General features: G+C 43.9%; 1 protein-coding gene and 1 long non-coding RNA gene across 3 annotated transcripts in view; one reads left to right on the top strand and one right to left on the bottom strand.

Annotated features, from left to right (window-relative positions):
* Positions 1 to 12,913, top strand: part of ds (dachsous cadherin-related 1) — a 68,380-nt gene that overhangs the window by 41,186 nt on the left and 14,281 nt on the right. The window contains exon 3 of the mRNA XM_022812417.2: positions 12,111 to 12,285. Within this exon, the coding sequence (XP_022668152.1) occupies positions 12,111 to 12,285 (175 nt within the window). The remainder of the gene's footprint in view (positions 1 to 12,110; positions 12,286 to 12,913) is intronic.
* On the bottom strand, positions 502 to 6,497 carry LOC147754994 (uncharacterized). 2 transcript variants are annotated; one of them, XR_015316284.1, is made up of 3 exons: positions 5,146 to 6,497; positions 1,528 to 2,730; positions 502 to 1,203 (listed from the first exon to the last, which is right to left on the bottom strand). It is a non-coding gene; the product is annotated as an uncharacterized LOC147754994 (long non-coding RNA). The 2 variants fall into 2 exon arrangements; XR_015316283.1 differs by having other exon boundaries at positions 1,528 to 6,497.

Here is a 12,913-nt window from a genome sequence, read left to right as displayed (position 1 = left end):
GGAACGAATGTAAGGAGCAATCAGAGAAAAGGATGAAACGCTTTTTCGGCCTGAATCTGAAAAAGTTTTATTATATGACGTACTTAAATCAAAACTAGCGTGGAAATCTAGTTTAGAGTCGATACCAGTAGGCCTATCGTTCTCACCCGCATGCGACCCACAAATTGGGTTTCCATTCCTATCCTCAATAGGACTGTTAGGCCTTAGGAGAGAAAAGAGTTGAAAGCTTCATTACAGTCGAAAAGGTCTGTTTCGTCATTCGTGCACTTCACTCCCCATTGACATGTATCGAGCGGTGAAATTGCTATTTTACTTTTACCAAGAAAACGGAGAGTAGGAATTACCTTTTCGAATAGTTTTTGTCCTTTTTCCCCATTGAGCAAGCCTCGGCTCGGTGACATCACTAGATTACTATAATTTTCGGTCAATCTCTTTATGCAACGTAATGACTGCCGTCCAGTTGTCGTGTCCCAATGGTTGATGTCTAGTAAGTAAGGCTACTTGTGGATTCCAAAAGCTGGATTTTTAGAACCGCCTTTTATTGGTCTATTCTCAATTTGTTTTCCACTCTCACAAACTCTGTAATGTAACAATAAAATTGAATCGCCTTGGCCCTCACGCCATTGTTTTATCTCCTGTGATTGTCCTCTATCTACGTTTGGGCTTCTTCAGCGTCCACGTTTTCAAAATCCTCAAGGCACTGAAGACGGCTAAGACGTAACCATACGAGTATAGAAACAGTGTATTGACGACAAAAGCATGGGACGATTTCTAGTTGTCTTTCCTACGGCCCCTGGGGCCGTTTTTGCTTTTAGCTCCTGAAGAACAATGGGATGAAATCTACTATTGCATTTTTCTCCAGACCAGATCACGTTATCAATTTAGCTCGATGCGCCACCACTACATGTGTGGCTATACATATATATGTGGTAGCAATTGACTTTATGTTGTTATTTTTGCTGTGCTATTTAGTAGTCCTATTTCGTTCCTGTCCTCTTCTCTTGACCGTACTACTGTGACTCGTGAGTGTCACTAAATAGGCAATTCGACCAATTTCGCCAATCGCTCTTGGTGCAAAAGATGTTGAAGTAAACACGGTAAGTTTGGTGAGTCAAGCTATTGCCGCTGCTGATGCACTAAACCGTCAACGCATTCCGATCTGCCAGTGTTACCAGTAGCTACGTTGTGTCCACCCTTATTCCTCTGAAATTAACAGAGATCATTATCAGACCCCCAAATCAGACGTAAACGTATATGGACAAGTGAGCCCGCTCCCTCGAAAAGCATTATTCTATAGGTAGAGATCTTTGGACGAAATGGTAGCAGGCAAGGCTACGTAGAAACACAAAATTCCATCAATTCGTTTAGCAAAACATAATAAAAACGAAAAACAAATAAAGAGTAAACATGTACGAACTCTCTCTTTCTCTCTCTCCCTCTCGCTCTCTCTCTCTCTCTCTCTCTCTCTATATATATATATATATATATATATATTCAAGCGCGATTCCTGTAATTCTGGTAGCTAACCTGTACTATGATGACGTGAGGTAGCCCGATGGGATCCGACGGCATCCGAAGATATCTAACTGAGGTCTGGCCGATACCAAGAACAACAATCATAATGGCCGTCGTGGTCTGTTCGGTCTTCACCGTTGTTTTTCCCCACCGACTCACAGCTCCCGGACCGGTAGCCGATAGCCGGCGGACGGCGGCTTTCAGTTGACTGAAAGTTTTTCCGACTTCTGCTTCTGCCTACAGCAACAACAGCAAATTTTTTTGCATAGATAAATTCAGACGCACAGACGATGATAGTGGGCTAGGCAAATGTTGCTTTGCTCGTCCCTGTTAAATCTACGAGAGCAGCAGTTAGTTCTGACTGAAAGAAAGCAAGGATTCTACCACTGAAATAATGATGATGGTAAGGATGGAGATGTTCATGCTGATGGCCGCTACGTTGATCCTGATAGATGGTATACATAGTGTGAGCGTGTTCGCGGACGAAGTCGGGCTTCGTCGTGCCCTGTTCGTCGCGGTCGAGCAGTAGGAGCAGTCGGTAGCGATGGGCAGCGGCGTTAGCTGCCGAAGTTGCGGCGGTTGTAGTGGTAATTTTCTTGTGTTTAATTATTTGAAGTAGGGGAAAAGATGCAGGATAGATTTGAGTGACCGCATCAGCCAGCCGGCTATCCACGACGAAACAGAGCATTTGCGGTGGGGAAGCTGGCGTGAGAGACGTCATAGCAGCAAAAATGAAGGTAGGTGGAAGTGAGGAAAGCGACGAAATCAGCGACGTAGAGTTGCCATTGCTATGAAGGGAATCTTCACGACGACTCTCTGTCATACACACACACACGCACATGCACGAACGAACTCATAGTGCCACTCAGAATCAGAAGCCTTTGCTCTTGCTGCCGTTATTACTGCTGTTATTATGGCTACTACAGACGATGATCCTATGACAATTCTGTGACGATGTTGATATTGCTGCTGTTAGGGATATTGTTAAGGGCAGGGCAGTAGTGCTAATGGTCCTTTCTAGCGATGCTGGAGTCGCCACGGTTCGCCTGCCGCTGGTATTGGCAGCGGTGGCCTTCATCGACGTCGTCAACGTTGCAGAAACACGACTCTCGTTTCGCTCGAGGGACGCACGAATTTGTAGATGAAAGAATGAACGAAACGACGGGACAAGTACGTCGCTTTGCACGAAGTTCCTTCGGCTCCGCACATGCATAACTGGAATTTGACCGTATGCACCATATTATATCCGTGTGCGCATCACTTATATATCTGTGTGTGTATGTGCGGTTTTATGCTATGACGCGAATTGCCGCGGGCTGTTTTCAAGTGAAACGCACGCGTAGCTCAACATGCGGCTTCACGCGTGCTTCATGGTGATGATGACAATAATGATTCCGGTGACGCTTTGTAGAGCAGGAGTCCGCTGAGGAGGGTATCCGAGCGGTTGGTCAGTTCCTCCGAAGGTATTTGACTATGATGTGCGGGTTTGTGCTTTTATTGTTGCTACCGCTGTATATATATGTATATATATTCGGACAGCGAACAATGGAAGAAAAATGGGAAAGAACATAATACTTGGCGGCAACGCCATCAGTAGCACCAACGACTGCAATCACAATAATAATAATGACCCCGCGCAAGCACGGGTTGCATGATCACGTCGTCAGCGTTACAAACTGAGAATGGCAGTACCCATTACGAAGTACGAAGTATAGCTGCTTTTATCTAGCATCTGTTGTATGATTTCTATTTGTATTATTGTCATTCATTCTTGATCCATTTTGGCTTTTTACCTCGTTTGCGCTCCCGTGCATCTCAGTTAATGTTTAAATTAATCCCGAGCGAAACGATAACAGTTCCGCAATTGTGGATTCGTCGGCCACCAGTATTTAGGAAGGGACCATAGATGCCTTGCAAGGTGCTGCCCTACCTTCTCGTGATACCGTAAAATTGATTTTTAGATGACCCAGGAACTAGCAAGCGTTTTAAAAAGCCATTTACTTAACCAATTTTTATTCTGACAACATGAAGACTGGATCTATTGAGCTATTCTTGTTAAATGTCGGTCCCTTCTGTTTTTAGATGCATGATCAATATAGTATTCTAAACTGGTGTAAGCTAGGCGTTGGCTTTGTTTTGTCAGAAGAAGCTGCTCGTTACCCATATCGGACGCCCACCTTTTCATAGATGAGCTATACATAGGAACGAGGTTGTAACGCGAGTTGTTATTAAGTAAAAACAAAGAACATCTAAACGCCGCACCAAAGTTCAAAGGTATTTACAAGTAATAGTTAAAATCCGTTGCATTGTGTACATTTAGAAACAGTTCGTGCATAATAACTTGCATCTATAAATTGTCGCCAATTTAAAATTGAGGCCAACAAAAGCGACGGAATCAATCAGACATCGACGCCCAACTGGAAAAACTAGATGAGATGACGATCACAGGGAAACAGGACCCCATAACATTTCCTACCGCTGTCTAAACTGTACAGAAAAAATTCTGTTGTCATACGCGTCTACGCATAACAGTATAGAATATCCTACGTAGACGAACTTGTCTCGCGGTGCGGATAGACAATTTTACCCGACGATTGGCTAACGGCGAAGTCGACTTCTGCTATTGAGTTTAGCGGGTCCAGCAATATGGAACAAGCAGCCCACCGTGTCTCTATGAAGTTCTATTTTGAAGCTGCGGTTCACGATCGACCTTGCTGATTGTGCGTAACTGCTATTATAGGTGAAGATATAAACTTTTCAGGAGGACACTTTTAGACTTCCGGGAGTGTGTTTGTGAGGCTTAAGTCAATGCTTATTAGCACCACTTGAAAGTAGGTCTTATGCTAATTTTGTTTGAGAATAATGTTAAATGAAATCGAAGTGTGTCTATATTGAACGAGCCAGAAATATCATTTATGACATCAGTTATTTAAAAAAACATTAGGGAAAATTTACAAACTATTAAAGCCGCATTCTAGCAATCTCGACCATACCTATACCTAGTAACCGGCTTCACAACTCGAGTATCGTATCTAAGTGTTACGATAAAGGCCAACAGTGAAGCTCATTGAGCTTTCGATTTCTTCTCGTTTCAAGGTAGGCATTTTTTGATAGAAATTTTGTTTTTTCCAAAAAAAAAGATCGTGTCTTACGTCTGGTACTGCCGTTCATTATTGTTTCGGAAGGCTGAAATCTGAAGCTTAACCATGCGTATTACGACAACATTTGATGTTGCCGATGATCAATCTCAGCATCGCTGTGGGTCAAACAGTGGCATCCTTGTGAGCTTTATTACCTTTCTGTTAAACCAAATTTTAAAACCGTACGCATCGAAAAAAGGTCCTGAGTCTCTGAACGATGGAAGGCACATTAGGCTCACTGACTAGAAGATTTATCAAAAGTTAAAATTTTCTGTATTTAACCTGACTTTACCCAGTAACCTTTACCTTGTAGCCTAGCTAGTGGTACATATACGTACATATGTGTACATGTAGGCTTTTTTAAGGTACAGTTTTTTATTTTGCCCTACTTTTACTATTTACTACTACTAACGTGAGCCTTGTTCGTGTCTCGTTATAAGGTCATTCTCTTGTCGTTTGTTGTTTCTTATTCATGTTGGTAATGACTCACTTTTCCCTCTTTCGCTGTTATTGGTAGTGCTTGTTTTATTGTTGTTGTGGTTTCTGACAGTTGTTCCTTGTCTCGATTCTCTGACGAACATACTCGCACTCTCTTGCTCTCGTCCTAATCCTCGATCGTCTCCCATTTCTCGGGAGTCGTCCAGCTTAAATCAGTGCCTGCTCCGAAAGGTCGCTCGCCAACAAAACGTTATGTTCCTCGCTCAGATAGACGGACGGACAGAGGCTGTTACGTTAATGTTAGCGATGTACCACAGTTACGGTCTGCTGGCTTGAGGCCGATGTGCCGCCTCTACCGAAGCGTCGTTATCACCATGTCCGTGCGTTTGTATCTCTGTCTCGCCATAATAATTGTGACAACAATTATATCCCACAACAGCTAGCGAGACGTGTAACAAGACTTCATACAACAAGGCACGAGAACGGGACTTCACATATCGAAGACAGAATACGACTTGGACATCACTGCTGCTCCCAGCAATACAGTAGCATCCAGTTTCGTATCGTGTAGTAATCCGATGTGACGCCGATGGTGGCAACAGTCGAGCGATGGAATAATCAGAGACAGCATCGAGACCAAAACATCAGGGCTAGCAGACGTCGATAGCAATGGTACAAGTTACATTTGCCTTTTTTCTGTAGCTGTTACCAATCGCTGTTATTGGACAACACGAGAACAACGAAGAACAAGAAGACAACGGTGGCGGCGACGGCGGCAATGGAGAAGATGGAAAAAATGTAACGAAACAGCTAGGGTGTCTGCACAAAGTGGCTCCGACATATTATCCTTCGTCGTTTCGTCCAATAGCGGACAAAAACAACTCCATGATCGACATAAACGATGAAATTGGCGTACCTTGGACCTGACTGCGGTCGCTTCTGACTGACGGCAGCGGCCATAGTTAGGGCAATGATCGCGGTTTTGATGGGGATCTTGGTGATGTTAGCTCAGATCTCTGCTAGAGTTTAGAAGCGGCTGGAGCCAAAAGCCGGGTTCTGATTCCAGCTCAATATTGTAACTGCACGACTATTTTTGTTTCTGCCTCGGCCACTCTGACAAGGCTGACCGCCACCGTTGAAAGCGCCATCTGTGACGAAGAAAAGCAATCGACCTCCCTGTAAAAGCAGGCCAATGATGATGCCGGTATCCACCACGGTGCAACGTACGACGTAACGGCACGCCAACCAGCCAAACATATTATTACTACTACCATAACTGCTATTACAAATTACTAGGCATGTGCGCTTCGGGTCCGATGATGGTCGTCGGACGGGGAAATGATGTCATTTTTCGGTCGCACGGTATTTGTGCTGGCATGGTATTCATCACAGTAGCTGCAGCCTTTGTACTGGCTAACTGTTTTGTCACTAGTTTGGTCCGTGTGGCCTCCTCACCTGTGCTTTCTCGTTCCTAGCCTCGCGCTCTTCCCAAGGAAAAGGCGAGGGATTTTATCGAAGATTTTTGTTGTCGTCGTTATAATGTCGCTATTACAAAGAATTCATAATGTTAAAATGTTTGCTTTCTTTGCAAAATGACCATCACATAACAATGGTTGATTGATACGAGCAAGGAAGCGTCGACTGGATCACATGAAAAATCCACGACTTCCTGCCGTACGTATTTTCAAGCATCCGTAGACAAGCATCAAACGGCTTGTCATTGTCGTTGTTGCTAATATACTCCATTTGTCTTTAGATGGATAGAATGAAATGAGTTTGTGGCTGAAGATGGCATAATAATGCCTTGTATCGTTGGAATGGACAGAACAGTGCAAAGGAAGAACCTTGCCTGTATTTCTCGACTGGAGGCTGGGAAAGGTAACTTGAGCAAAAAAGGATAGGAACTATCCACGGCGAACGAAGGCAATAATTTGACACGTATTGATTTAAACCGAATTTGTCCAGGGATGGGTTAGGATCTTCCTTGAAAGTGGAATATGTTAGAAAGCAATATAATACATTGTGCCTAATTTCGAACTATGCCACGTTCGTATGACGCAGTTTCCTGCTTCACACTCTTGTCCATATATTAGCAGATTTGTGTACGTAACAGAAATCTGCGGGTAACGACGAAGCATTATCTCTATTTATTGCATTATGGATGCGCGCGGGTCAAATAGAATTTTCCGAATTCGGATTCCCCCGTCTGCCTTTTTCTTGATTTCTTTAGCTAAGCGTCCTTTTTCCCCGGACCGATCTCAGTTACAAAACTGGTCCAAATTCGATGGCAACCGAATAACCAATTACAATTACCAATATCATGTCCTTTAACGTTGCAGTTTGCAGGCGGCCCGTTGCATTACGATGGTCACGAACACTACGGATAGCGGGTCACAGATAACGCCGGTTCTAGGTCTTTGTCTCCACTTGTCCTTCGAATTTTTTGCGAGCGTTTTTTTCTTTCAAAGGCTGCACCGACATTTCTACGCATGCTTTCTACGAACAGAACCGTTCTCGCTGTTGGTGCCTGTTGATCCTTACGTTCTTATTGCCAGCCAAGTCTTACCAATAGTATACAGCAGTCTGTTTATTTATTATACGATAGCTTCTTATATTGTGCCAGTGAGTTCGCCGTTGTAAGGAAAGCATCGCGAGCGTGGTTCGGGAGAGAATCGTGAACGTATGCTCTATGCTGTCTCGTATTATTGCAGCAAATGACGAGTCTTGCATTAATCCGGCTGGGGCAAGAACGGATCGTTTCTAAATAAGTAACTGTTGAACGCTACAAGCAAACACAGATAAGAGTTACCTCGTAGGGGGCGACCCCTAATAGCCGAACTTGTCAACCCCAGCTAGAACCGATCACAGCGTTATCAGCGACAGAACGGCCTGTATGGGACGGCTTGCCACGGTCAGCTGACGTTTGTCATAAACTACATAAAGTCATTGAAAAAAGTTACTTCGAAAATAGCGTTTATAAACGAAGTAACTGTTTATTGATTGGTGATGAGTACGCCAGGTCTTCACATTGAGTGCGTATGGTGCAATATCTGCAGTGTAGTTCGATACGTATCTACAAGCACGAAAAATACTAGCACTCGGTCTGAAAAGCGGTTTACCCACGAATACTTTAAGAAACCCCGTTTGGAGGGACGGCAGTAACAGAAACAAATCGATTTGACAAAACCAGACCATTGCCGCTGTACGGCGCCGTGCTCGACGACGATTTTCTATTCCCTTGCTAATATAGCCTGTGTGTCCTTTTGTTACATAACGTCTCGAGAACTTTGGACTTCAGTCAATTAAACAGGCAGTCACGAAGCGGTTCCAAGCCAAACGCAGAAATCGAAAATGGTGGACACACGTTCGTACAGACGGACAAACGGATGGGATTTACTTCGAATTTTACAGCACCAATTTCTTCTTCTGTCGTCAGCTTTCAAACGGTAGTATTCGAAATGTTCTTCGCGACAGTGGCATCGGCCGGCTGTAGCCTTTATCATCAGACAGTTTATTACCTTTGTGGTTTCCCAACGTGTCAAGACACGGCCGACAATCTACGCCTGCTGGCCCGCGTTATAGCGCGCAATGAAGTCCACGTGGTCGCCGTTGATGAACTTCTTATTTAGGTTGATGTCGATTTTACCTTCTGCTCGGCCTGCGTCGCCTGCTTGTTTGTTCGCTGGCGTTTAGCCTGTATAATAAGAGAGGTGTACTTGGGGCCGGATCTGAGCTTTAACTTGAGCGAATAGCGGCCATTTTATGACAGCAGCAGCAGTACGAGTCGCTAGCCTGGTCAAATTTTGTCACCGCTCTCCATCCAAAACGCTCGAGCTGTCATCGATATTGGTTTTATTATATTTGCGATGTCGATTATGGTAGGAAAAAAGAAAACATAAAATCAGAAACGCGGACGAGATCGATCGATCCATCCATCCATCATCACCGAGCAGCCAATGCTACGTGGCTAAAATGCGTCTATATGTAGATAGCAATTGAAACATTATCGCTTTATATTCATAGATGCTTGCGTAGCAGTGCAGGGGTACGATGTTTTTACGCGGAGTCGATATCAATAGATATCTATAATATTACCTTCGGGGGAAGCGGATCGTGCAGATGTGAGGGAAGGTGAATGTGAGATTAGCTTAAAATACTCGAAACGGCGGAGTGTACCGTATACGTACGTAAGTATGCGAATGAAAATTTGTATATAGCAGGTGTTTTATTGCCGGTAAGAACCTCGAGGTGGGGTCGGCCAGTGAAGTCGACGTTTTTTGTGACTACTAAACAAATACGAGGCCAGTCGTTGTGTCGTATTGGACTACGGTTCAGTAAACCCACATTTTTTTTATGTCTAATACATACATCATCGTTTAAGGAAATGTTTCGGCTTATAAGGTTGAACCTGATAAGTTATCAAACAGGTAATGAAGGTTTTTTACAATCTTAAGCTTTGAAGCAACGATCGATGCTGTTGTTCTTAGGAGATATAAGTGACTAGTTATTTTTTTGCTTTATACCTAACACATTTAATGTGTTTTGCTTTCATGCATATTATTAAAACACTTCACGCAGTACTCAATATCTATCGGATCGGTACTTGTCTACTGCTCCGAAGACTTCGATGAACGTCAGTGCAAATCGGGAAATTCTTCCACGTTAATATTCATCCGTAATTATAGCATTGCTTAGCTATCGTATACTGCAATAGGTCTGACTATGCGTCCGACATCTTAGCTTCCGTAGCTTCTCTCTGGCAGATGCGCATTTTGCGGACTCTCGATATCGCTTTCAACATCGCGCACCGTTTCACATCGCATCACTATAGATAACGCTACAATGATACGATACGAATACACATATCGTGGCCATTTGCCGAACGGGGAGACCACCACGCTACCCCCCCCCCCTCTCTCTTTCTTAGCCCTTATCAAAGTGATTATAACAGATTTTTATTACCTTTATAGACATCTACTGATACATTCTGTACATTTGATAAGAACCACAAGCGTTTGACCCAACACGAAAAGGAGCTCACCCGCCAATTTCATGACGATTTAGCTGCCGGTATGCAGTTTTGCCCCGCAGGTTCAAAGGAACTGTTTTACGTCCGATATCCATCCGCCCAGTAGTAAGTTGCCTTTGCTCCATATACGCTACTTGCTGGCCAGAGTTAAATGGCTATTCGCCTGATTCGTCGCTTGTTAACGAATTTTAAAAATGAAAGCTGGAAGATGCCCATTTTGCTGAGGCGTACATGCCGCTTCGTTTGCTAGCGGTCGCCTGTCTTTAGTTCTATACCTTTTGAAGTTACTTGCCCGCTGTTCCTGAATTGCTTGCTGCCACCAAAAGTGACGCACGGTGATGGCCGTTTAGCTCTCCAGTCCACTGAGCCGCCCGCTTGTCTGCCACAGACGACACACTGCACCGAGCGGCGGTTTCCGTGTTGGAAAGAAAAGGATTGACAAGGCGCGGATGACAACTGTCGTGACGACAACAACAACAAAACGTAGATATTTACTTGCGGATTAGTCCGCTAGGAAGACGTGATTCTGGCGCCAATGGACAGCGATGGGGGTAGACGCAGACGAGCAGCGGTAGGTCGAATGTGGTGTGATCCACGCTCACTGTTAGCATTCAAATCATCGTGCTATCAATTAAGTGCCTATAATACTTGCTTAACTTACGACGGTTCCCTTCTCGCTTCATTTCCGCTCCGATGTAACTTCATGATGATGATGATGACTAATGAGGTAGGTATTCATCACCTTGAGGGTCCGTCGGCCGCGTCCGAGCGCGGTCACTGAGCTACTCGATCAGCTACCAAGAAGCTAATACACATATGTATCTTTAAATGGAAAATCCCCTTGACAATTATATATCTCTTTAGCATTTCGCACGTAAACAATACAGACGGTAGGTCATATCGTCGTGGTGACCCTGCCGAAGCACTCTAATCCACAGCTGGCAATGCCGACCAACCGCTTATGCTTCAGCGTTTCCGACTAAGCGTTGTGTGTGTGCTTCTATTATGATGTCTATGTAAAAAGTAGAACGGCCATTATCGTTTTCGTTCTATGAACACGGTTCACGCCGTAGTGACCCATCTAGATTGATCTGAGGCAGTCCTGGAGTCGGAGGTGAATCCAAAGGAGATTTGGCATAAAGCATCGATTAATGAGGATAGAAGCTGTCAAGAGTTCTGTTTGCACAAGTCGCCGTTAAGTAGCAACGGAGTTTGTCTAGACAGGGAAACAAAAGAGGGAACGGCGCGCAAAGCGTTGCTCTACGGCCCTTCCATTACGCTGCGATTTTATCTTCGAAATCAAAAAGTAATTGCGGTAGCTACAAGCACAGCTTTCTTCGGGACTCACATCTGTTTAGCAACACCGTTCCAGCGCTCTGGGTGGTCGGTAGTGTTGTAATGTCATCGAGAGTCCGTGAAGTCTTGTCTTGAGCAGCTTAGAAAGTACATTTAAGGATATCATCTGCATTGTAGCAGCTATTCAGATATCATTTACGATTTGCGCCCTGGAGATGCTGTTATATAATCATTGAGGCCCGAACGACAATAGAAATACTGGTCTTTTGTCATACACGCGTAATCGTGTACGTTTGCGAATAGAGGCTCATTTGTAATTGAGACGTCACTTTTAGATATACGGTTCCTGTTCTTTGTCGAAAATATAGAAATCTATTTGATCGTTCGACGTACTATTAACATATAGAGGAACGGCTTCACGTCAGTGAATACGCTGCAGGCCCTTGAGATTTTCTTCGTTAGCTTATTGTCTCTATAATGTATTCTTCGACATTTATGAGGCTAAACTTTTCCGCTACCGTTTCCGGAACCGTGGGAACAGCTCCTGGATAATATTGGTTTGACAACGAAAAATTGTACAACTTATATTCGCGTTTAACTGATCCCTTTCATATTACAGTGATTACTTTTCTGCTACCGTTCGTGAACATGTTAGAATTAAAGTTATCTAAGATGTGTAATCTCGATTGCAGGTTTCTGCTTCGGATCCTGACTGCGGAGTTAATGCTATCGTGAACTTTGGCTTGGGCCCATCGGCACCATCCGCTTTTCGAATTGACCCACGCACAGGAGAGCTTTGCGTGGCTACACGACTCGACCGAGAGTTGAGAGCCACTTACGAAATACCCGTAATGGCCACCGATAGGGGTGAATATCTTTATTATCCTTTTAGCTTTCTGGTCCATCCTAGGGCAAAATGATTTTTTTTTAGCATGTCATCAGGCTTGGGTCACGAATAACTAAAAATCAGTTATACAGTGCGAGAAGAGAATTGAACAGAAAGCAGAAAGATTATATTGTGGTTATTTTTAAAACGGAGGGCATGGACCTGCAATTTCTTGCCAGTGGTCGCATAGCTGTTTCCAACGAAGTAATTATAATATAATTAAATCATGATTCTCTTTGGAATAACAAGCTAAGGGCCATGGCTCCTATTATATCTAAATGCCGAGTTTAAGTTTCAAGGTAATGATATGTAGGTCTATGTGTCAGTACGATCGGATCTGTAGAGCGAGCGTTCGGAATAGAAATTATAACGGCACGCAGCCCATGGCTTAACGAGATCAAAATGGTTTTTACGTAGCCATCTTTAGTTCTGGAACGTTCCATGAACTCGCGTTACGAATTCCCTATTGAAAATTAGACGCCATTGCCGCTGTCAGAAGAAAACGCCGACGAAAAAAAGAAAGGATTAGTAAATCAAAGACGATAAAACTTTACCGCGACTAACGAAATGTTTCGTTTCGATTTTCTGTTAAACAAACTCGATTTCGAT

Source organism: Varroa destructor, unplaced genomic scaffold (genome assembly GCF_002443255.2).
Source record: "Varroa destructor unplaced genomic scaffold, Vdes_3.0 BEIS01000006.1, whole genome shotgun sequence".
NCBI classification, from domain to species: domain Eukaryota; kingdom Metazoa; phylum Arthropoda; class Arachnida; order Mesostigmata; family Varroidae; genus Varroa; species Varroa destructor.
This window is presented reverse-complemented; position numbering and strand designations above follow the sequence as displayed.